Source organism: Oncorhynchus masou, chromosome 28 (genome assembly GCF_036934945.1).
Source record: "Oncorhynchus masou masou isolate Uvic2021 chromosome 28, UVic_Omas_1.1, whole genome shotgun sequence".
NCBI classification, from domain to species: domain Eukaryota; kingdom Metazoa; phylum Chordata; class Actinopteri; order Salmoniformes; family Salmonidae; genus Oncorhynchus; species Oncorhynchus masou.
Window position 1 is genome coordinate 23,836,283 of NC_088239.1, and position 24,663 is coordinate 23,860,945.

A 24,663-nucleotide genomic window follows, 5' to 3' on the forward strand; every position below is an offset into this window, starting at 1 on the left:
CTTCGGGAAGTGTTCATACCCCTTGACTTATTCCACATTTTGTTGTTACAGCCTGAATTCAAAATTCACTGTCTTCTTGGTAAGCAACTCAAGTGTAGATTTGGCCTTGTGTTTTAGGTTGTTGTCCTGCTGAAAGGTGTATTCATCTCCCAGTGTTGGGAGGAAACCAGGTTTTCCTCTTGGATTTTGCCTGTGCTTAGCTCTATTCTGTTTTTTTTTCTTTCTGAAAAACTCACCAATCCTTAACGATTACAAGCATACCCATAACATGATGCAGCCACCACTATGCTTGAAAATATGGAGAGTGGTACTCGGTAATGTGTTGTATTGGATTTGCCCCAAACATAACACTTTGTATTCAGGACATTTTTTGCAGTATTACTTGAGTGCCTTGTAAACAAGATGCATGTTTTGGAATAGTTTTAGTATGTACAGGCTTCCTTCTTTTCCCTCTGTCAATTAGGTTAGTATTGTGGAGCAACTACAATGTTGTTGATCCATCCTCAGTTTTCTCCTATCACAACCATTAAACTCAGTAATGGTTTTAAATCACCGTTGGCCTGTGGTTTCCTTCCTCTCCGGCAACTGGGTTAGGAAGGACGCCTGTATCTTTTAGTGACTGGGCGTATTAATTGTAATTAATAACTTCACCATGCTCAAAAGGATTATTATTATTTTTGTATATATTTTTACTCCTCTACCAATGGGTGCCCTTCTTTGCGAGGAATTGGAAAACCTCCCCGGTCTTTGTGGTTGAATCTGTGTTTGAAATGCACTGCTCGACTGAGGGACCTTACAGATAATTGTATGTTTGAGGTACAGAGATGAGGTTCAAAAATCATGTTAAACATTATTATTGCACACAGAGCGAGTCCATGCAACATATTATCGACTTGTTAAGCACATTTTTACAATTTATTTAGGCTTGCCATACAAAGGGGTTGAATACTTATTGACTCAACACATTTCAGCTTTTCACTTCCAATTAATTTATTAAAACATCTTTAAAAATCGGTAAATCAATTTTAAACTCCGGGTGTAACAAAACAAAATGTGGAAAAAGTCAAGGGGTGTGAATAATGTGTGAGTACTGTGCTACTGTATAGTGCTACCGTTCAAGTGCTAGAATGCTTTTATGCATATTTGTGTGTTGATATGTGTATGCGTTGTATTGTTTCTATGAGAACAGAAAACAGCAGCCTCTCCCACCCAGCCCCACTGCTGAGTCGATGATAGATAAGAATAGGGGATAGGGACTGTCACAGCCAATTGGCTTTGACATATCCTTTTGTGACATGCAGCCCTTTTGAACCTTTTAGTGGGATTGACAAATGCAATTAAGTGGGGCTGTGATTAGTGTTGAGCTGTGCTGGCCGCGGGGGAAATTTCTGCGCTCTCACTGGGTTTGTCATAATAGGTGCGGCATTAGTGACTGCTCCTTAGACGCTCTGAGGATGCTTGCCAAACAGCACCCTATTCCCTACATACACATAGGGCTCTGGTCAAAAGTAGTTCACTAAAAAGGGAATAGGGCGCCATTTGGGACGCAGGCTGTGCGACTTTGAGAGAGGTCTGTGAGAAGGTTGATTATTGATGGAGAATTGCGGTGAGGCTGGGTCAGCTTGTTGTGTTGTCTTAGCGTTCTACGCTTTGAGAACTTACAGTAGGAAACAGGACATTTGTGTTAATGTGCATTTTGAAGGCAGGCACTCGCATTTCCTCATGGCTGAATGGGTGCAGAACTAAGAACGCTGTGTGTGGGTCTGGGGGGTGGGGGCGGGTGTGTGTATGTGCGTGCGTCTGTCTATGCCATGCTATGTGTACACCTTAATCTCTAACTGTAGCAAACATTGAGCCCCTTTCCTAATTGTGTGTACGTGTGTTTTCCCCACCAGACTGTATAAGCTGTGCCAGCCTCCACCCCCAGAGGGTGATTCCTAATTCCCTAGTTCCTGTATGGAGCTGTCCAGTCCAGCGAAGCTCTGCTCACCCTTCTTCCTGATCCATTCCTTAGAAGACTTCTCTCTTTCTACCACTGAAGAATCACCCTAGGGATGTGTCCCAAATGGCATCCTGTTCTCTATTTAGTGCACCACTTTGGACCAGGACCCAAAATGCTCACACTCGTGAGTTCAGTGGGTTCCAATAGGGCTCTGGTCCAAAGTAGTGCACTATATAGGGTATAGGGTGCCATATGGGACATAGACCTGGAAACAGAACATTTTCTCTCATCGACAGCCAGCTTGCCTTTTCAAAATGCCCACACTCAGTCACTCAACAGTGGGCTCAGTGGTTTCACAATTTGTAAATAGTGAATTTTTAATACTCTATTTCTCTCTCCGCTATTGTGCTGTACTTTATAGCTGATTTTAAAATGGATTTATATATTTGTCTTGTGTCCAGCTACATTGCATCTCATTTAACATTAATAGTGTTTTATAATGGAACAACAACAGAGCCTGAGATTGGTGCCTTGAGGCTGACGTCCAACCAGCCAACTGAAATGGAATGCAGCCTATCCATCGATGTTCTTTCTTTCTGCAAATAACTATCATGGAATGAAAATTAGCTGTTTTGTTATCACAAAGTTAAGGAAATGACCATTCCATGACCTGACTGATGTTGTTTGATATTTGTTTGGATATGGTGTGAAAATGGAATGAGATTATATGAGTTGTGGGGCAATATTGCTGTGCCCCATTTGCACAGTAATTTATTTTCCTTTCTCTCCAACTTGCTCATTCCAGATAATGCATTCATGGCTATGTTGATAACCATGCGAATGTTGTTGTAACATTGATCATAGCGATACTGTAAAATGACGTGTAGATATGCAGGTATGACACCTTGAACACTACCATGTAGCCTTGTAGACACTCTAGTTTCATACCCTCTCTAGAGTCCCAGGCCGCATTCCAATCTAAATCAGCACCTTTGCCTCCTCCCTTCTCTTGGAGTGAGCCCTCCAGTGACGTGTCTATGACGTTTCCCCGAGGGAGTGGAGTGGAGGAGGGAAGGGATCACAAGTGAAGTGGATTAAGACGCACCTAAAGATTAGTAAGTGACCACTACAAGGTGCAGTGTAGCTCGTGTGTTTTCCATTCTGCAGTCTCTGTGCCTTAATGATGGTATATTACAGATATGAACATGATCATCTATACACACATGAAGTGACCCCCTGATATGAAGAGGTTCCTACATGAACCATCAGTATTAAAACAGCACTCCAAGCTTATGTAAGTAGAGCTATGAAATATATATAAATATACTTAAATATTGTATATTGCCAGTACTCAGGAGCTAAGTATTATTCTGTATTTAGGTATTACTTACAGTATCATTTCTATATTGGTAACAACATTATAGAGTTGGTTAATTACTGGACTATACAAACATGGAATATCAAACTGCATAGATGAGCTTGGATACACTCCAAATGGCGCTCTATTCCCTATTTAGAGACCTATGGAGCCTGGTCTAAAGTAGTGCACTGTATAGGAAATAGGGTGCCATTTGGGACTCGGCCTTCTGTTTGACAGCTGTCCCCATATATCTGTCAATGTCTTACTGTAAACACAGTGTTTGAAATAAGTACCTTTTCTAATATTGCATAATGAAGGTGCCTGTTTGCCATATAGCAGCTTATAATGTGTTGAGGAGAAAACACATTAAAAGAAAGAGAAATGTAAAGATGCAACTGTAAAAAAAGAAGATAAACACCAATAGCCATGTTTGTTTGTTTGACTGAAAATTACTGTAATTTATTTTCATATTATGAGACTGACCCTCCATAGTTGCCATATACACAATGTACTTTCTCTCGTTTGAAACCAATTTTCTCTGTATTACTTTTAAATATACAATGTTACGCTGTAGTCATTAATTTCAATTAAACCAATTTAAAGGAGACATCCTGAAGGATTGTATTTTACACTTTGTTTCTACCTGCAGATTGTTGTGAAAATCAAATCAAATTTGACATGTCACGTACACAGTTTACAGCGTGTATGAACGGTGGCGTGAAATGCCTGCGTGCTAGGCTAGCTCCCTCAACGTTGCGGTATAACAGTCAATAATTAAATTTTAAAAAGTCTAATCGAACATAAGTAGTTAGACGAAGATAGGATGCAGCCTACATTATAAGATCATCTTAAGACTCGTAAAGAGGTATTGCAATACGGCACTGTCTTAACTGTTCTGTCTTTGCAGGTGGTTCGCTTAGCAAGTGCTCTCTCTAGATCCCTGTCTGTCTACCCTTCTGGAAAAAACCACATGCTGTTTTTGGAGCACTTCACATGTGAGGATATTTCACATGACGTTTCACAACCTTTCACATGTGGATTTAAATGTTCACATGAAATCTCACAGGTGATGCCCTGCAAACAAAAAGGTGGTGTGATATCCACAGTGCTTTTAACAGTGTTTTCAACTTACACATTTAACACACTTTGACATACATGACTACATTGTGTATGTTTATTTACACATGAATTATTATTCAACATGTCCTTATCTAAGATTTGAACTCACAACCTCTTGATTCACAGCATTCCGATCTTTCTGCTACGCCACCAGTAGTTGATTTCACCTGTATTCCTACACTTTGGACTTCAAAGTACATTTCAGCTTTATTCAAATTTATACACATTTAAGGAAAACTATTTATATTTATGATAGTTTATGATAGTTATACAGTACATTACTACTTACCGTGTTTTTGCTATATATTTACTTCAAATCTCAATGCATTTGGGTACTTTTTGATACGTCCTGCAAATGAACTTGGCATTGTCTCATTTGCAATTACATTTAAACCTATAGGATACTTTAGATGCGGTTATGGCACAAACTGTTTTTTAAAATCACGGTCATTTTATGGTAAGTTACCGGCTACTGAGTTGTGGTGAGAACAGTGGAAACATATGTTAATGTCTTTCTGCAGCTGCACTGTATTTTCTCAGTAAATACACAACATGTCAGAGTTATGTGTATAGGTGGCAGGGAAGTCAGGTGCAGGAGAGTCAAACGGAGTGTAAAATGGAGTCTTTTAATAATGTCCAAGTAACATGCTCCATAACACTAAATAGAAAAAGGAATATAAACAAATATGGGTACGAAGACCCGTCGCGCACCTATACAAAAAACACTACACTGACAATAAAGAATCTCTGACAAAGACATGAGGGGAAACAGAGGGTTAAATACACAACAGGTAATGAATGGGATTGAAAACAGGTGTGTGGGAATACAAGACAAAACCAATGGAAAATGAAAAATGGATCAATGATGGCTAGAAGACCGGTGACGTCGAACGCTGAGCACCGCCCGAACAAGGAGAGGCAATGACTTCGGCAGAAGTCGTGACACAACAACTATATTCAGGAAGTACACATCAATTCTAATTCAATTATTTAAATAGCGGAAAGTTAAGAATAATTATAATTTGGTTTACTTTTTGAATTGACTGGAACTTAAATGGAATTGACCTCAGCATTGGTTGGCACACTTGGGACGCTACCACACCCGGGAGTTAAACTACCTCTTAGATGACAGCAACCTGAATTTCCTGCTTCGCCACCAGGTCTGTGGCCATGACAGAGATCGGCCACAGATTTATTGGCAAGAATACATTCCTGTACTTTACTAATCAAATCAATAATTGTGTGACTATCTGACAACACCAACTAAAAAGTAGCAGTGCTCAGGGACACAACATTAAGGCCTAGATTAAATCAGATCAAGCATAAACACGTGAAAGTCGACACCTGCATAGCTGGTGTTTTGGTGGTATCACAGGTGTAACTGTGTTCGAGCTGTCAAATGGGTGAGCAGCTGCTCGTGTGGTCATTGTCACAAAGCCACAGCCATCCTACTCTCGTTAGAAGCTCAGAACGAGAAAGTGTAGGCTATATAGAAATAATGACACTCAAATTGAAAATCATTAAAGCAAATAATAAGAATTTCTATCAGCCTTATCGTGGTGTAGATTAGGTGTAACATTCCAATGTTCCAAATAGTAAACAAGGCTGCATGGGATTCCTCTTAATGCAGCTCCGTACAGCCAATGGCTATTTCCACTTCAGATATAATGACGGGAGATGGTTGTGGATTTGACAGCGCTAACGCAGTTTCACCTCCAAAATGATGCTAATTTCCCTCTAGTAATTACCAGTTGGAGGGCCGCTCAAGTGGATTTTTCCCACTTCCCACTTGGTTACGAATGTAGCATTAGGTACAATTATTACTGCACTTTGAAACATCGGTGCAGGCAATGTGCTGGTGGGGGCTCATTAGCATATTTGGGGGCATGGTCTAAAATATATTTGTGCCAACCTTCACTGGAAATGTTGTGACAATCAAGAGCCACACTATTAAGAGGTTACTGTGCATTTTCCAGTAGCTCAATGGCAGCTGGTTCACAGGAAGTTCATGTTTAATTTTCAATCATTTACTCTCAACTATACTGAACAAAAATACATATGCAACATGTTCCATGAGATGAAATAAAAGATCCCAGAAATTGTCTCTCTAATGTTGTGCACAAATTTGTTTACATCCCTGTTAGTGAGCATTTATCCTTTGCTAAAATAATCCTTCAACCTGGAAGGTGTGGCATATCAAGAAGCTGATTAAACAGCATGATCATTACACAGGTTGACCTTGTGCTGGGGACAATAAAAGGCCTCTCTAAAACATGCAGTTTTGTCACACAACACAATGCCAAAGATGTCTCAAGTTTTGAGGGAGAGTGCAATTGGCATGCTGACTGTAGGAATGTCCACCAGAGCTGTTGCCAGAGAATTTGTCTGTACGTCCAACTGGCCTCACAACCATGCCAGCCCAGGACCTCCACATCCAGCTTCTTCACCTGCAGGATCATCTGAGACCAGCCAGTCTGGCTATTTGAACAAATGCGTGCTCATCGTTCTCACCTGTATATTGACCTGACTGCAGTTTGGTATCGTATGTCACCTTCGATGGCCACTGGCATGATGAAGAACTGTGCTCTTCACGTATGAATCCCCGTTTCAACTGTTCCCGGGCAGACGGGGTCGTATGGGGTTGTGTGGGCGAGCGGTTTGCTGATGTCAATGTTGTGAACAGAGTGGCTGAATGATGGTTGTGGGGTTATGTTATGGGCAAGGATATACTACAGACAACGAATAGAACAGTGTTTTAATGATAGTTATTTAAATGCACAGATATACCGTGACGAGATCCTGAATCCCATTGTCGTGCCATTCATCTGTCGCCATCACCTCATGTTTCAGCATGATAATGCACGGCCCCATGTTGCAAGGATCTGAACACAATTCCTGGAAGCTGAAAATGTCCCAGTTCTTCCATGGCCTGTATACTCATCAGACATGTCACCGGTTGAGCATGTTTGGAATTCTCTGGATCGATGTGTGCCACATTGTGTTCCAGTTCACTCCAATATCCAGCAACTGTGCACAGCCACGAAGAGGTGTGGGACAACATTCCACAATCCACAGCCTGATCAACTCTATGCGAAGGAGATGTGTCACGCTGCATGAGGCAAATGGTGTTCACACCAGATACTGACTGGTTTTCTGATCCACGCCCCTACCGTTTTTTAAAACTACCTGACAAAAACAGATGCAGATCTGTAATCCCAGTGATGTGAAGTCCATAGATTAGGGCATATTGAATGAATTTATTTCAATTGACTGATTTCCTTATATGAACTGTAACTCAGTCAAATCTTTGAAATTGTTGCACGTTGCGTTTATATTTTTGTTCAGTATACAGTAGTTACAAGTGGATTATTGTAAAATTCACAGTGAGTTACCGTAGCTATGTCTGTAGCAAAACAAGGCCAAATTGATATTGCATTGGCTAAAATGATTGCCACTGATTTCCAGCAATTTTGGAGGACAGAGGTTTTAGAAATTACAGCAAAAGTCTAAATCCAATGTACACAATTCCAAGCAGGAAAACCCTTTCAAAAATCACTTATTCCACAACTGTACAAGAGCACACAGGCTTCAGTGCGGGAAAGAGTTCAAAAAGCTACTACAGTTTGCCTTACCACGGACTGCTGGACATCAAGGGTAATTGAAGAAAAAATCATTGAAGATTTTTTAATGTCTAGCTGTCCTCTGGACTGCTTTGAGTTCAGCGACAGACACACCTCAGAGAACTTGGCAGAGGAACTGTTGAGAGTGGCCAGAGAATGGCAAGTAGATGGAAAAGTGCTCTGTTGTGTTAGTGACAATGCAGCTGACATAAACAAAGCCATGAAAATGTTTAAATGGACCCATCATCCATGACTTGCCCACACAATCAACCTGATTTGTAAGAGATGCTCTGAAGGTGATACAGCCCACTGTGGACAAAGTGAAAGCAGCTGTGGAATACTTCCACAAGAGCACAGTAGGTGCTGAAAAACTAAAGTCTACACAATGCCAGATGGGAATACCTGAGTTGAGGTCAAAACAAGACTGCACTACAGGGTGGAATTCAACATTTTATTTGTTGAAGCAGTTTCTTGAGTCAAATTATTTTATGGTTATTTTGTGTCAGATATAGAAATGTCAGCTTTTAACAAGGATGCAGAATGTTTTAAATGATTATGAACAGACCAAATTAACTGGGATGACATTCCCTATTATGGGAGACCAAATAAAATAGCTGGAAGCCACGCCTAGAATAAGCCACGCCTAAAATCTTCTGATTTTTAACAGCTGCCGCTGTTAAAGTATGCTGCCATTCAGTAACCAATGTGCATGTTGCCAACAGAGGAGTCAGAGAAGGTTCAGTAGGTTACTGGCAAGATTGCTAATGGCAGCAAGTGTCCCATAGGTTACTGACATTTTGCATCTATTTTACACTCACAGAAGCTGGTGTTGTAGCTGCACCGTAGCAGGACATTTCAGATTGCTAGCGACCAAGAGGTTATGAGTTCACATCCCATTTAAGGCTGTGTGATCACAGTACAAATGTATACAAGATTCATTTACACTTATTGAAATTCTAATACAGCAGCAAACTGTAATTTTATAGAAAACATCTTTAAGTTGGGCCTTCCGAGTGGTGCAACATTCTAAGGCACTGCATCGCAGACCGGAGACCCATGAGGCGGCGCACAATTGGCCCAGCGTCGCCCGGGCTAGCGGAGAGTTTGTACGGCCGGGATGTCCTTGTCCCATCATGCTCTCCCGACTCCTTGTGGGCCGGGCACCTGCAAGCTGACTTCTGTCGGCAGTTGTACGGTATTTCCTCCGACACATTGGTGCGGTTGGCTTCCGGGTTAAGCGAGCAGTGTGTCAAGAAGCAGTGCGGCTTGGCACGGTTGTGTTTCCAAGGACGCATGGCTCTCGACCTTCGCCTATCCTGAGTCCACACTGGAGTCGCAGTGATGGGACAAGACTGTAACTACCGATTGGATACCACGAAAAAGGGGTAAAAGTACAAAAATACAAACACTTTCAAGTTGTTGTGTACATGTACTTTATTTTTACTGCAACTTTAGGCGAAGTGCAGAAATGTATTCTTGAGCCTCCCGAGTGGCGCAGTGGTCTAAGGCACTGCCTCACAGTGCTAGCGGTGCTACTAGAGATGATGTGTTTGAGTCCAAGCTCTGACACAGCCGGCCACAGCTGGCCACGACCCATGGGTTGGCGCACAATTGGCCCAGCGTCGTCCGGGTTAGGGGAGGGTTTGGCCGTCAGGGATGTTCTTGTCCCATCGTGCCCTAGCGACTCCTGTGGCGGGCCGCAATGCACGCTGATACAGTTGCCAGGTGTACGGTGCTTCCTCTGACACATTGGTGCGGCTGGCTTCCGGGTTAAGCGAGCAGTGTTTCAAGAAGCAGTGTGGCTTGGCTGGGTTGTGTTTTGGAGGACGCATGGCTCTCGACCTTCACCTCTCCCAAGTCCATTAGGGAGTTGCAGCGATGGGACAAGACGTAACTACCAATTGGATACCACAAAATTGGGGAGAAAAGAGGGTAAAACAACTGAATACATTTTGTAAAAATAAATGTATTCTTGCCAATCCCCATAATGTCCACAGACCTGGTGGCACAGCAGGAACCTCCAGTAGCTAGAAACCAAGAAGTTCAAATCTCCAGAGTGGTTCATTCCCAAATTACAGCAATATTGTCCATTAACAGCAAAATGTTGCTTTAAAAAAATGCATTAACTAGTTTTTGATTTACCATATTTTCATCGCAAGTAGACAAAAGCCTCCAGGCATGACATACCATTCTAAGTACGTCCTTGGGGACACCCCTGGAACAAACGGGAACTAGACAAAACCCGCAGGGACCATGACTGTGTAAATTGAATTAATGTTAATAAATGCCTTACAAAATAAAATATTCTAAATGACATTTGACAGCTGGGTTTTCACGTGCTCAAATGTCACGTGTAGTGTCATGATATCACATATTGACATTTTGCATCCCATTTCACGAGATTGTGTTCTCACGTGCTAAAATGTTGTCACGCAGTTTTATGTTTTCACATGTTGCTTTACATATTGTCACATGTTATCACATTAACTTCACATGAGATCACACAAGATCACAAGTTCACATTTGAAAATCATGTGTTTTTTCTGTAATGGTATCACTGTTTCTCAGTCTCTCTCTTTCCCCCACAAACACACTCTGTTTGTCTGTGTGTTTCTCTGTCTCTGTCAATGCAGTCTGCAGCAGACTTCCCAGGGTGAATTATTCTTCCTAGACCACAGATCACCCAGTTTTCTCATTGCCTGCCCAACAAAAGTCCAGGCAGAGGCTTGTCCCAAAGGGCACCCTGTTATTTCAAACACAAAGTCTCACCACAAACAACACACTGCAGGCCTGGTGCCTTTCCACAATCTTCCAAGGATCTCAGTCCACCCACATAAAGATACATGGCATTGGCAAGCAATTAGGCTGGTGACATCTGTTTCCCACTTATGCATAAGCATGTGCAAAACATTTGTTGGTTACATGACAGGAGGAGTGCGCACCAGCGCATTTTACGAACTAACTATGCGAATCATGCCCCGGCCAAACTTGGAACAAGCACACCTGTGTAGCCCGAGCATGAGCATGAGCCTACAGCTAGTACAGCTGCGCGAAAAACCGCACTGTCCTGTTTCTCACATCTGTCTTCCGTCCGGACCTTTAAATACTGCGAGATAATTAAACAATCTGGAGGAGGGACCCTCTCATCCACTGATACCACTCTCAGCCAATGAGCGAAAGATCCCTAATCACTGTCAAGTAACTATCTTTGCCATTGGCTTGGAGCATGAAGCGGTCGCTCGGGAGCCACTCAAGCGTCGCGCTGAGCATGGTCCGGTGCTACTGTGTAGTAAACCAAGTAGACCGAAGCGCAGCGCGAGAGTACCTGCCGCTTTCCACTTGCTACTTTCCACTATGCGCGGTGCGGTGAAGCAAACCCACCGCTCTTGACGCCCCTACTGTATATCTGGTGCGGTTATCTCTCGCTGTGTGCACTTGGCTACAGTTGTAGTTCTTAAAGGTGTTTGAATTCGACTATCGTATAGGCTACCTATTTTAATGAATGTATGGGATTGCCCCAACGTTTATTTTTAAATCATTTACGTTTAATGCAAGACGTATAGTTTCTTCATGGCGTCTCAACAGCAGTCAAGAATTCAGTCGTATCTGGAGAAAAATAAAATTGGACCGCTGTTTGAGGTTAGTGCATTCTTCATTTCAACTAGCATATTTCACCTGTGCATGGCATTGAATGGGACACGCATGTTTTGCTGCAAGCCTGCAATTTATCAGCATCACAAGGCTATGCTTTGGTTTCAATGTAGAAACTTAGATTGATAAAATAGCCTACATGAAAGCGCGTACTATTAAATATAAAAACTAGGTTATACATGTATGGAAATTACAAGAACCTCTCCCTGCAGTGAATTGGGAAATACAGAGAGCGCACCCCTTTCTGCCCGATAACGATCATCATCACAGATTCGATCTGCCTGCAAGATTGTAGTACGAAACCCACTCTCTGTAAATGTAGCTATTGGAAAATATCATTATAAGGTAGCCAGTAGTGGTTGTCTTATCGCATACTTTCCCTGGCTACCAAGCATGCATGTCCTGGTCGTAGGCATCCACCCCCCTATGATTAGAAAGAGAGAGATGTTTCTGAAAGGTCCCGACGGGTTTACAGGCAGCACAAAGTGGGCAATATCATTCTGTGGAGCTCTAGGTAAAAGCGGTCGGGATAAACTGAATTATCACACTGACACTGTGCTTGGAGGTTCCAAGCGGCACAAATGTTCACTGAAGAGAAGCAATAATGCTTTGTTTTTATAGACAAAAGCACTATTAAAAGTGAGACATAGTCTAATAGAATGGAATGATACATTCTTAGGTAAAACAATGTAAATCATCTCACTCATCCTTCATCACAAAATGATCATTGCATTTCATCTCCTACAGTAATGTTTGACTTGAGATCATTGCCTGTTCTACCGTCTGACCATATTAAAATAGTGTGCTGCATTTATATGGCTGTTTGGCTGGAGAGTGTTGTTCTCTACCTAGCTACCTTTCTGTTTGTGTAGGGAGTTAATGTAGGTGCTATCGTACAGTATATAGGCTGAGTTGGAACATGCAGATGTGCAGAATAAAGAGATAATTGCTGTAAGGCATCTGCCTGAAGGGGTACTGATTTAAGTGTGTGGGAAGGTGTGCATGTCTGTGGGAGTCTGTTGTCTTCTGGTTTTCATTGACGTCTGTTTGAATGTTGTGTATCAGTCTGAGTCAATGACAGTATTGACTACCACAGCTACAGATACAGTTTTACAGTAGCGCATAATGACTACCCACTAGGCAAAACTGGTTGAATCAACATTGTTTCAATGCCATTTCAACCAAAAAATTCAATGTGATGAATTTTCACCCAACTTTTTAACTAAATCCAATGACATGGTGAAATGTTTTGTTGATTTCATGTTAGTTGACAACTCAACCAAAATTAAATCAAAATGACATCTGTGCCCAGTCGGTAGCAGCATAATAACTGGTTTTATTCTAGTAGATTCCTCCTTTAAATGTATCAGTCTGAGTTACTATAACAACAGTTGTGCTTACCACACCCCATCATGTTGGTATGATAAAAAGGGTCAGTCATGCTTGTTTGCTTCCCAAATGGAACCCTATGTAGCAGAGATGGTGCCATTTGGGACACATTGGCTGTTTCTCTAGACTGTGTTGGTATGATATCCCAGCTAGAAGAGTCAGTCATGCCTGTTTGCATCCCAAATGGAACCCTATGTCGTGGATATGGTGCCATTTGGGACACATCGGCTGTTTCTGTAGACTGTGTTGGTATGATATCCCAGCTAGAAGAGTCAGTCCTGCTGGTTGTTTAGACGGTAGAGTCATATCTAATTAGAGGGTCAGATGGGGAGATTAACCCTCAGATGCTAGGGAGACACCGACGGCGCACAAACACAGACTGTTTCTCCCGAGGCTCCTCCACACACACACATACACCATCTGCGGTAACAAAACTGAGTGTGTGTTGTGTTGCGCCGGGACATGTTTTTGTGGGAGGTTAAGAGAGAGAGAGAGCGAGAGAAAGAGATACAGATAGAATGAGAGACAGAGAGCAATGCTTGAGCGTGTGTGCAAGTATGTATATCTGTGTGTGGTGGTTGTACATGCACTGTGTGTGTGTCCTCATGCAGGTGTGTCACAAACTTCTGATCAGGTCGTCCTTTCCACTGAGCTGCGAATGTAGCAACACACACACATCACACTGCATGTTAATCAGTGCTGGCTAGTATCAAAGAGTGGCCCGGGCCAGCCAGCCCAGCACAGTGGACAGCTGCTAATGTAGCGACTAGCTCTGTACACTCACATCACTGCTCCCTGCTAGCGTGACTATAGCTCTGTACACTCACATCACTGCTCCCTGCTAGCGTGACTATAGCTCTATACACTCACATCACTGCTCCCTGCTAGCGTGACTATAGCTCTGTACACTCACATCACTGCTCCCTGCTAGCGTGACTAGAGAGCTGTACACTCACATCACTGCTCCCTGCTAGCGTGACTATAGAGCTATAAACTCAAATAACTGCTCCCTGCTCGTGTGACTATAGAGCTATAAACTCAAATCACTGCTCCCTGCTAGCGTGACTATAGAGCTATAAACTCACATCACTGCTCCCTGCTAGCGTGACCATAGAGCTATAAACTCACATCACTGCTTCCTGCTAGCATAGGGACTATAGAGCTATAAACTCACATTACTGCTCCCTGCTAGCGTGACTATAGAGCTATAAACTCACATCACTGCTTCCTGCTAGCGTGACTATAGAGCTATAAACTCACTTCACTGCTCCCTGCTAGCGTGACTATAGAGTTATAAACTCAAATCACTGCTGCCTGCTAGCGTGACTATAGAGCTATAAACTCACATCACTGCTCCCTGCTAGCGTGACTATAGAGCTATAAACTCAAATCACTGCTCCCTGCTAGTGTAATGACTATAGAGCTATAAACTCAAATCACTGCTCCCTGCACACGTGACTATAGAGCTATAAACTCACATCACTGCTTCCTGCTAGCATAGGGACTATAGAGCTATAAACTCACATTACTGCTCCCTGCTAGAGTGACTATAGAGCTATAAACTCACATCACTGCTTCCTGCTAGCGTGACTATAGAGCTATAAACTCACATCACTGCTCCCTACTAGCGTGACTATAGAGTTATGAACTCAAATCACTGCTGCCTGCTAGCGTGACTATAGAGCTATAAACTCACATCACTGCTCCCTGCTAGCGTGACTATAGAGCTATAAACTCAAATCACTGCTCCCTGCTAGTGTAATGACTATAGAGCTATAAACTCAAATCACTGCTCCCTGCACACGTGACTATAGAGCTATAAACTCACATCACTGCTTCCTGCTAGCATAGGGACTATAGAGCTATAAACTCACATCACTGCTCCTTGCTAGCGTGACTATAGAGCTATAAACTCAAATCACTGCTGCCTGCTAGCTTGACTATAGAGCTATAAACTCACATCACTGCTCCTGCTAGTGTAATGACTATAGAGCTATAAACTCACATTACTGCTTACTGCTAGCGTGACTATAGAGCTATAAACTCACATTACTGCTCCCTGCTAGCGTGACTATAGAGCTATAAACTCACATCACTGCTCCTTGCTAGCGTGACTATAGAGCTATAAACTCACATTACTGCTTCCTGCTAGCGTGACTATAGAGCTATAAACTCACATCACTGCTCCCTGCTAGCGTGACTATAGAGCTATAAACTCACATCACTGCTTCCTGCTAGCGTGACTATAGAGCTATAAACGCACATCACTGCTCCTTGCTAGCGTGACTATAGAGCTATAAACTCACATTACTGCTCCCTGCTAGTGTGACTATAGAGCTATAAACTCACATCACTGCTCCTTGCTAGCGTGACTATAGAGCTATAAACTCACATTACTGCTTCCTGCTAGCGTGACTACAGAGCTATAAACTCACATCACTGCTCCCTGCTAGCGTAACTATAGAGCTATAAACTCACATCACTGCTCCCTGCTAGCATAGCGACTATAGAGCTGTTAACTCACATCACTATTCCCTGCTGGTGTTGCGGCAAAAGACCTGTAAACTAGATTAGCAACTATAGCTCTGTACACTAACATCACTGCTTCCTGCTAGCGTAGCAACTCTAGCACTGTACACTCACATCACTGCTACAACTCACATCAATTCAAACTGCTAGCGTAGCGACTATAGTGTTGTAGACTCACATCCCTGCTCCCTGCTAGCGTAGCAACTAAACCACTGTACACTCACAACACTGCTCTCCGCTAGCGTAGCGACTATAGCACTGTACACTCACATCAGTGCTCCCTGCTAGCGTAGTGAATATAGAGCTGCACACTCACATCAATTCTGATTGCTAACGTAGCGTCTGTAGCACTGTATCCTCACATCACTGCTCCCTGCTAGCGTAGCGGCTATAGCTCTGTACACTCACATAAATTCTGACTGCTAGCCTAGATATTATAGCACTGGCATAACTGCTCCCTGCTAGCGTAGCAACTATAGCGCTGTACACTGACTTCGCTGCTCTCTGCTAGTGTAGCGACTATAGACCTGTAGACTCACGTCAATTCTGATTGCTAACGAAGCGACTATAGTGCTGTGCACTGACATCACTGCTCTCTGTTAGTGTTGTGACTATAGCGCTGTACACGCACATCACTGCTCCCTGCTAGCGTAGCGAGTATAGCGCTGTAAACAACAATTCTGACTGCTAGCATAGTGACTATTGAAATGTACACTCACATCACTGCTCCTTGCTAGCATAGCGCTAAAATACAATTCTGACTGTTAGCGCAGTGACTATTGCGCTGTACACTCACAACAGTGCTCCCTGCTTGGGTAGCGACTATATAGGTGCACACTCACGTACATTTTGACTGCTAACGTAGCGACTATAGAACTATACACTCACATCACTGCTCCCTGCTAGCATAGTGACTAGCGCTGTACACTGACATAGAGTTGAAGTCGGAAGTTTACATACACCTTAGCCAAATGCAGTTTTTCACAATTCCTGACATTTAATCCTAGTAAGAATTCCCTGTTTTAGGTCAGTTAGGATCACCACTTTATTTTAGAATGTGAAATGTCAGAATAATAGTACAGAGAATGATATATTTCTGATTTTACTTCTTTCATCACATTCCCAGTGGGTCAAAAGTTTACATACACTCAATTAGTATTTGGTAGCATTGCCTTTAAATTGTTTAACTTGGGTTAAATGTTTCGAGTAGCCTTCCACAAGCTTCCCACAATAAGTTGGGTGAATTTTGGCCCATTCCTCCTGACAGAGCTGGTGGAACTGAGTCAGGTTTGCACACGCTTTTTCAATTCTGCTCACAAATTTTCTTTGTGATTGAGGTCATGGCTTTGTGATGGCCACTCCAATACCTTGACTTTGTTGTCCTTAAGCCATTTTGCCACAACTTTTGAAGTATGCTTGGAGTCATTGTCCATTTGGAATACCGATTTGCCACCAAGCTTTAACTTCCTGACTGTCTTGAGATGTTGCTTCAATATATCCACATTAGTTTTTCAGTTGGGATGGCTTCACGGTTGGGATGGTGTTCTTCAGCTTGCAAGCCTCCCACTTTTTCCTCCAAACATAACGATTGTCATTATGGCCAAACAGTTCTATTTTTGTTTCATCAGACCAGAGGACATTTCTCCAAAAAGTACGATCTTTGTCTCCATATGCTGTTGCAAACCGTAGTTTGGCTTTTTTATAGAGGTTTTGGAGCAGTGGCTTCTTCATTGCTGAGCGGCTTTTCAGGTTATGTCGATATAGGACTCGTTTTACTGTGGATATAGATACTTTTGTACCTGTTTCCTCCAGCATCTTCACAAGGTCCTTTGTGTTGTTCTTGTATTGATTTGCACTTTTTGCACCAAAGTACGTTCATCTCTAGGATACAGAACGCGTCTCCTTCCTGTGTGGTATGACGACTGCGTGGTCCCATGGTGTTTATACTTGCATACTATTGTTTGTACAGATGAACGTGGTACCTTCAGGTGTTTGGATATTGCTCCCAAGGATGAATCAGACTTGTGGAGGTTTCAATTGTTTTTCCTGAGGTCTTGGCTGATTTCTTTTGATTTTCCCATGATGTCAAGCAAAGAGGCACTGAGTTTGAAGGTAGGCCTGGAAATACATCCATAGGTACACCGCTTCTAAAGCCATGTCATCATTTTCTGGAATTTTCCAAGCTGTTTAAAGGAATAGTCAACTTAGTGTATGTAAACCTCTGACCCACTGGAATTGTGATACAGTGAATTATAAGTGGAATAATCTGTCTGTAAACAATTGTTGTAAAAATGACTTGTGTCATGCGAAAAGTAGATGTCCTAACCGACTTGCCAAAACTATTGTTTGTTAACAAGAAATTTGTGGAGTGGTTGAAAAACAATTTTTAATGACCCCAACCTAAGTGTATGTAAACTTCCGACTTCAACTGTACATTCTGACACTCGCATCAATTCTGACTCAGACAAACAGACCAGCCTGGCTGTCATTATGAGAGACACCCTCTCTCGATCTCTTTGCATTTTTTCTCTTTATATTTCGCTACGTTCATCTCTCCCTTTACCTCTTCATCTCTGTTTCTTGCCTCTCGTTTTCTATCTCTCTGTTTCTCTACCCTCTTTGCTCTCTCTCACTCTCTGTGACATGATGAGTGAATATAGAGTTCATATGTAGTGAAGGAAGGAAGACATGAATCCCAGCGTAGCTATCAGAAATGATTAAAGAGATGAGTATGTGTCTAGGTGTTTGCACCCTTAACAGAGTTGCCAACAACCGGATGTATCCGGTTTTCAAGGATACAGCTAATTCAATTTAGCTTCCCTTTCTCCTGGATACCGGATGTGCCAACTCCGCTCAGGCGTTTATTTTGTGCCTGCTACCTTAGGTTAAGGTGTTTGTAGCTGATTCCCTTGAAAGCTGAGTTTGTAGCTGATTCCCAAACAATCTTTTGTCATATGGACCCCCCAGTGTTCAGTAAAATGCATCTAAGACTGAGGATGCGTAGCAAAATGGCACCCTATTCAAATCTAATTTTATTGGTCACATACACATATTTAGTAGATGTTATTGCGGATGTAGCAAAATACTTGTGTTCCAAGCTCCAACAGTGCAATTCACAACAAGACACACAAATCTAAAATAATGGAATTAAGAAACACATAAATATTAAGCAATGTCTGAGTGGTATTGACTTAAAAACAGTATATACATATGAAATTAATTAAACCGTATGTAAACATTTATTAAAGTGACCAGTGATTCCAGTGATGTACATAGGGCAGCAGCTTCTAAGGTGCAGTGTTGAGTACCTGGGTGGTAGCCGGCTCGTGATCACAATTTAACATTCTGAGGGCCTTGAGATAGAAGCTGGATGATGTCGGAGTGTACAGGCCGTGCCTCGGGTGATTGATGTCCTTGATTATTGCGGGCGGTGCAGTTGCCGTACCAGGCGGTGATACAGCCCGACAGGATGCTCTCAATTGTACATCTGTAAAAGTTTGTGATGGTCTTAGGGGCCAATTAGAATTTCTTCAGCCTCCTGAAGCTCTTTGTGGGTGAACCATTTCAGACTGTCAGTGATGTGTATGCCGAGGAACTTGAAGCTTTTCACCTTCTCCACTGCAGTCCCGTTGATGTGAATAGGGAGGTGTTCTCTCGGTTGTCTCCTGAAGTGCACAATCAGCACCTTTGTTTTGTTGACTTTGAGGGAGAGGTTATTTTCCTGGCACCACTCCGCCAGGGCTCTCACCTCCTCCCTGTAGGCTGTCTTGCCACTGTTGGTAATCAGGCCTACTACTGTTGTGTCATCTGAAAACTTGATGATTGAGTTGAAGGCGTACGTGGCCACGCAATCATGGGTGAACAGGGAGTATCGAAGGGGGCTATGCACATACCCTTGTGGGGCCCCTGTGTTGACGATTAATGTAGTGGAGGTGTTGTTTTTTACCTTCTCCACCTGGGGGGCGGCCCGTCACGAAGTCCTGTTCCGGACGACTGTGTGATCACGCTCTCTGTAGCTGATGTGAGCAAGACCTTTAAACAGGTCAACATTCACAAGGCTGCGGGGCCAGACGGATTACCAAGACGTTTACTCAGAGCATGCATGGACCAACTGGCAAGTGTCTTCACTGACATTATCAATCTCTCCCGAGTCTACAATACTTACATCTTTCTAGAAGACCACCATAGTCCCTGTGCTCAAGAAAGCGAAGGTAAACTGCCTAAATGACTATCGCCCCTCAATCACACTCCACACTGCCCTTTCCCACCTGGACAAAAGGAACACCTACGTGAGAATGCTGTTCAATGACTGCAGCTCAGCGTTCATCTCCATAGTGTCCACAAAGCTCATCACTTTCTAAAGACCCTGGGACTAAACACCTCCCTCTGCAACTGGATCCAGGACTTCCGGACGGGCCACCCCAGGTTGTAAAGGTAGGCAGCAACGCATCTGCCAGGCTGGACTACAGGAAAAGGAGGGCGGAACAGGCCTCCATTAATGTTGATGGGGCTGTAGTGGAGCGGGTCCAGAGTTTCAAGTTCCTTGGTGTCCACATCTCCAACAAGCGATCATGGTCCGAACACACCAAGTCAATCATGAGGAGTGGACGACAACAACTTTTCCCCCCCCAGGAGAAAAAAAGAGGATTTGGCATGGGTCCACAGATCCTCAAAAGGATTTATACAGCTGCACCATCGAGAGCATCGGGAGTGATTATATCACCGCCTGGTAAAGCAACTGCTCGGCATTCGACTGTAAGGTGCTACAGAAGGTAGTGCATCCGGCCCAGAACATCACTGGGACCAAGTTTCCTGCCATCCAGGACCTATATACTAGGTGGTCTCAGAGGAAGGCCCAAGAAATGGTAAAAGACTCCAGTCACCCAAGTCATAGACTTTTCTCTCTGCTACTGCACAGCAAGCGGTACCAGAGCGCCAAGTCTAGGTCCAAAAGGCTCCTTAATAGCTTCTAGCCCCAAGCCATAAGACTGCTGAACAATTAATCAAATGGCTACCCAGATATCTACATTGATTGCGATTGCATCTATTGAGGTGGTATGCAAATTGAAGTGGGTCTAGGGAGTCAGGTAAGGTGGAGGTGATAAGATCCTTAACTAGCCTCTCAAAGCACTTCATGATGACAGAAATGACTGCTACGGGGCGATAGTCATTTAGTTCAGTTACCTTTGCTGTATAGCTTTGGTCCAAAGTAGCACTATTATATTGGCAATAGGGTGTGGTCATTCCACGATAATGGAATTACGCTGAGAATCCGATTGTTCCGTTTAAAAATGTAATGCTAAACAAACACATCTGTAGACATTGAAATCAAGGCCGGTCTGGACCGCCCAAAAACGACGCCTGTGGATGTTGAAATCGAGGCCAGGGCTGACTGACAAAAATGTGACCACTTTTCAACGTCCATGGACGGCCGGTGTCGGTCGGTGCTCAGTGGGTGAGGATGCTGGTCACAGTAAATGGGAAGAGAGGGGGCTTATGGGTAGGTGTCAGTAAGAGCCCGGAGAGGTAACATAACTGGACAGAGATAATAGAGGCAGAGAGAGGGAGGTGTTTTCCAGATTGTTTATTAAACACGCACGCTTCGACCACCAGATGACAGAAAGAGACAGAAATCAGTTATCAGCTGAACATAACAGTATGCCAGCGGAAGGGAGGACAGTAGCAGGTGGTCGACTGTGGTTTGTGACTATTATGATTTCCCATTGTGTAATTTCATTACAGATTTTTCAGTAACTCTGTTAACGATTTATAAACAGAATTACAAGTTTTAATCACTTAAAAAATCATTCATAAAACATTTTATATCAGTAAAAACACTAACTAATTGGCAGGTGTACCTTTACGTGTCACTTCTGTGAACTTTCATTTTCCTCCCTCATGGTGAGGGAGAGACATTAGAAAATATCTTAAAGCCAGGTGGGTTTTTGGTGGCAAAAATAAAAGGTAGGAAGCACTGTTCTTTAAACTTAAAAAAAGCAAATCATTTCTCCAAATCTAAATATACGTGTTGACATTAGTTGACAGGTATTTACCTCAACATTATTGTGTGTTGAAGTATCTCTAATACGTTTTAAATACTATTTCTGGTACATGTTAATTACAATGTTTAAAAATGTTTGCCTTCATTTTCCCAAAATATAGACTTTTTTTGACACCCAATTTGATATACTCCTATGAACTTCACATGTTGGTGCTCATGGGTACATTTACATGGACATGACCAGTGCCATTTGGGACATATGCTTCTTGATCATATCAGAGTCTATGTCATGTTAACACACCTTACAGAATTCTGTGAATATAGTGCATGAGTACATGTGTGTCTGCGTTTGTGTGTCGGCTTGAGTCTTTGCGGTGTCGCATAGCACAGGATGTATCTGACTGGCATTTTGATGAGAAAGCCTTTCTCTATTTCACTACTGTTGTTTCATTGTTATAAATGGTTTTCTTCAGGAAGACTCCTGTCCTGGCTCTCTACAGTAACATGTTAATGGCACAACCTTAACAAGACAACAGTGCCATTTTATCCATGTCTGTTTGCAGGATATTGCACAACTTATTGATTGTGACTTGCCGTTCTAGGAGGGTATTTCATGACATAAAGACATGGTTTTATGTATCTTTTAGGTGTGTTGTTTCTGCCTCTCTCTGTTTCTCTCTCTGTTTCTCTCACTCTCTCTCTCTCTTTGTGTGTTCCCTCTCTCTGTTTCTCTCACTCCCTCTCTCTTTGTGTGTTCCTCTCTCTGTTTCTCTCACTCCCTCTCTCTTTGTGTTCCCTCTCTCTGTTTCTCTCACTCCCTCTCTCTTTGTGTTCCCTCTCTCTGTTTCTCTCACTCCCTCTCTCTTTGTGTGTTCCCTCTGTCTGTCTCTCTCACTCCCTCTCTCTTTGTGTGTTCCCTCTGTCTGTCTCTCTCACTCCCTCTCTCTTTGTGTGTTCCCTCTGTCTGTCTCTCTCACTCCCTCTCTCTTTGTGTGTTCCCTCTTTCTGTTTCTCTCACTCCCTCTCTCTTTGTGTTCCCTCTCTCTGTTTCTCTCACTCCCTCTCTCTTTGTGTGTTCCCTCTCTCTGTTTCTCTCACTCCCTCTCTCTTTGTGTGTTCCCCTCTCTGTTTCTCTCACTCTCTCTTTGTGTGTTTCTCTCTCTGTTTCTCTCACTCCCTCTCTCTTTGTGTTCCCTCTCTCTGTTTCTCTCACTCTCTCTCTCTTTGGTTGTTCCCTCTCTCTGTTTCTCTCACTCTCTCTCTCTTTGTGTTCCCTCTCTCTGTTTCCCTCTCTCTCTTTGTTTCCCTCTCTGTTTCTCTCTCTCTCTTTTGTGTTTCTCTCCTCTGTTCCCTCTCTGTTTCTCTCACTCTCCTCTCTCTTTTGTGTGTTCCCTCTCTCTGTTTCTCTCACTCTCTCTCTTTTTGTGTGTTTCTCTCTGTTTCTCTCACTCTCTCTCTCTTTGTGTGTTTCTCTCTCTCTGTTTCTCTCACTCTCTCTCTCTTGTGTGTTCCCTCTCTCTGTTTCTCTCTCTGTTTCTCTCCTCTCTCTTTTGTGTGTTCCCTCTCTCTGTTTCTCTCACTCCCTCTCTCTTTGTGTGTTCCCTCTCTCTGTTTCTCTCACTCCCTCTCTCTTTGTGTGTTCCCTCTCTGTTTCTCTCACTCCCTCTCTCTTTGTGTGTTCCCTCTCTCTGTTTCTCTCACTCCCTCTCTCTTTGTGTGTTCCCTCTCTCTGTTTCTCTCACTCTCTCTCTCTTTGTGTGTTTCTCTCTCTGTTTCACTCTCGCTCTCTTTGTGTGTTCCCTCTCTCTGTTTCTCTCACTCTCTCTCTCTTTGTGTGTTTCTCTCTCTGTTTCTCTCACTCCCTCTTTCTTTGTGTGTTCCCTCTCTCTGTCTCTCTCACTCTCTCTCTCTTTGTGTGTTCCCTCTCTCTGTTTCTCTCACTCCCTCTCTCTTTGTGTGTTCCCTCTCTCTGTTTCTCTCACTCTCTCTCTCTTTGTGTGTTCCCTCTCTCTGTTTCTCTCACTCTCTCTCTCTTTGTGTGTTCCCTCTCTCTGTTTCCCTCTTTCAGAACATTGGACTTTACTGTGCCCAGGGAATCCAGGGTATTGATTGTGGCTTGCAGGAGAGTATTTCATGATAAGGGCTGGTTGGTTTTGTGGCTCTGTGTGTGTGTGTGTGGCTCTCTAAAGTGTGTTGTAGGGATATGACCCACCCCCCCTCCTCCTTGGTCTCCACGTCAACCCCACAATGAGGTCATCCTGCGTTCAGTATGCATGTACAGTAGGCAGTAGACTCCACCTGAAAGATGGTCCCCGCCGTCATTGTTCTCTTTCTCCCTCCCTCCCTCTCTCGTTCTTTCTCTCTCTCTCACTTTTTTTCATTCTCTTTCTTTCTCTATCTCTCTCTCTTCTTCACCACCTCTCGCTATCTTTCCCCCTCTCTCTCTTGCTCTCTCTCTCCCCCTTCCTCCCTCTTTCTCTCACCCTTTCTCTCTCTCTTTCAATTAAATTCAATTTGCTTTATTGGCATGACGTTACAACGTACATATTGCTAAAGCTTACTTTGGAGATTTACAATGTTAACATAATTAAAATAACAATAATCAATGCTGTCAACGGGACAACAGTAACAACAATCTCTCTCAGAGTAGATGTTGGAGGAGTGCAGTGATATTATAAACGGTCATTTATCCACCTCTACCCTGTCAAATCAATGGCTGTAACTAGTGATACTGTGTGTACTCTATGTAATCGACCTGCGTCATGATCCAAACATGTGTCCCAAATGGCCACCTATTTCTTATAGAGGGCTCTGGTCAAAAGGAGGGCATTATATATGGATCACTTGGGACACATCCCCAAGTGTCTCTTTCAAGGTTATTAAAGAACGTTTGGAGTATGTGTGATACTATGGACATAACACTCTGACACAATCATCAGAGCTCTGACATGTCAATGACTGAGCTCATCTGGCAAATCTAGCGCTATAGGAATGGCAAGGTAGATGAGCAACGTTCATTGAGCTATAACTGTGTAGGCCTGTGTGTCAGTTT

At 43.0% G+C, this 24,663-nt stretch overlaps 2 protein-coding genes across 8 annotated transcripts in view; both read left to right on the forward strand.

Moving 5' to 3' along the window:
• prex2 (phosphatidylinositol-3,4,5-trisphosphate-dependent Rac exchange factor 2) overlaps positions 1–3,918 on the forward strand; it is a 221,707-nt gene extending 217,789 nt beyond the window's left edge. Inside the window, 1 exon segment of the mRNA XM_064941020.1 lies at positions 1,896–3,918. Within this exon segment, the coding sequence (XP_064797092.1) occupies positions 1,896–1,941 (46 nt within the window). The 3' untranslated portion in view covers positions 1,942–3,918.
• A 7,427-nt stretch (positions 3,919–11,345) lies between these two features.
• The window catches only part of c28h8orf34 (chromosome 28 C8orf34 homolog), a 172,492-nt gene continuing 159,174 nt past the window's right edge, over positions 11,346–24,663 (forward strand). For all 7 annotated transcript variants that reach the window (XR_010452030.1, XR_010452031.1, XM_064941628.1 and 4 more), the window contains exon 1: positions 11,346–11,680. Coding sequence is in view for 5 of the 7 variants with exons in the window: in XM_064941628.1 (XP_064797700.1) it covers positions 11,612–11,680 (69 nt within the window). In the remaining 2 variants the exon portion in view is untranslated. The remainder of the gene's footprint in view (positions 11,681–24,663) is intronic.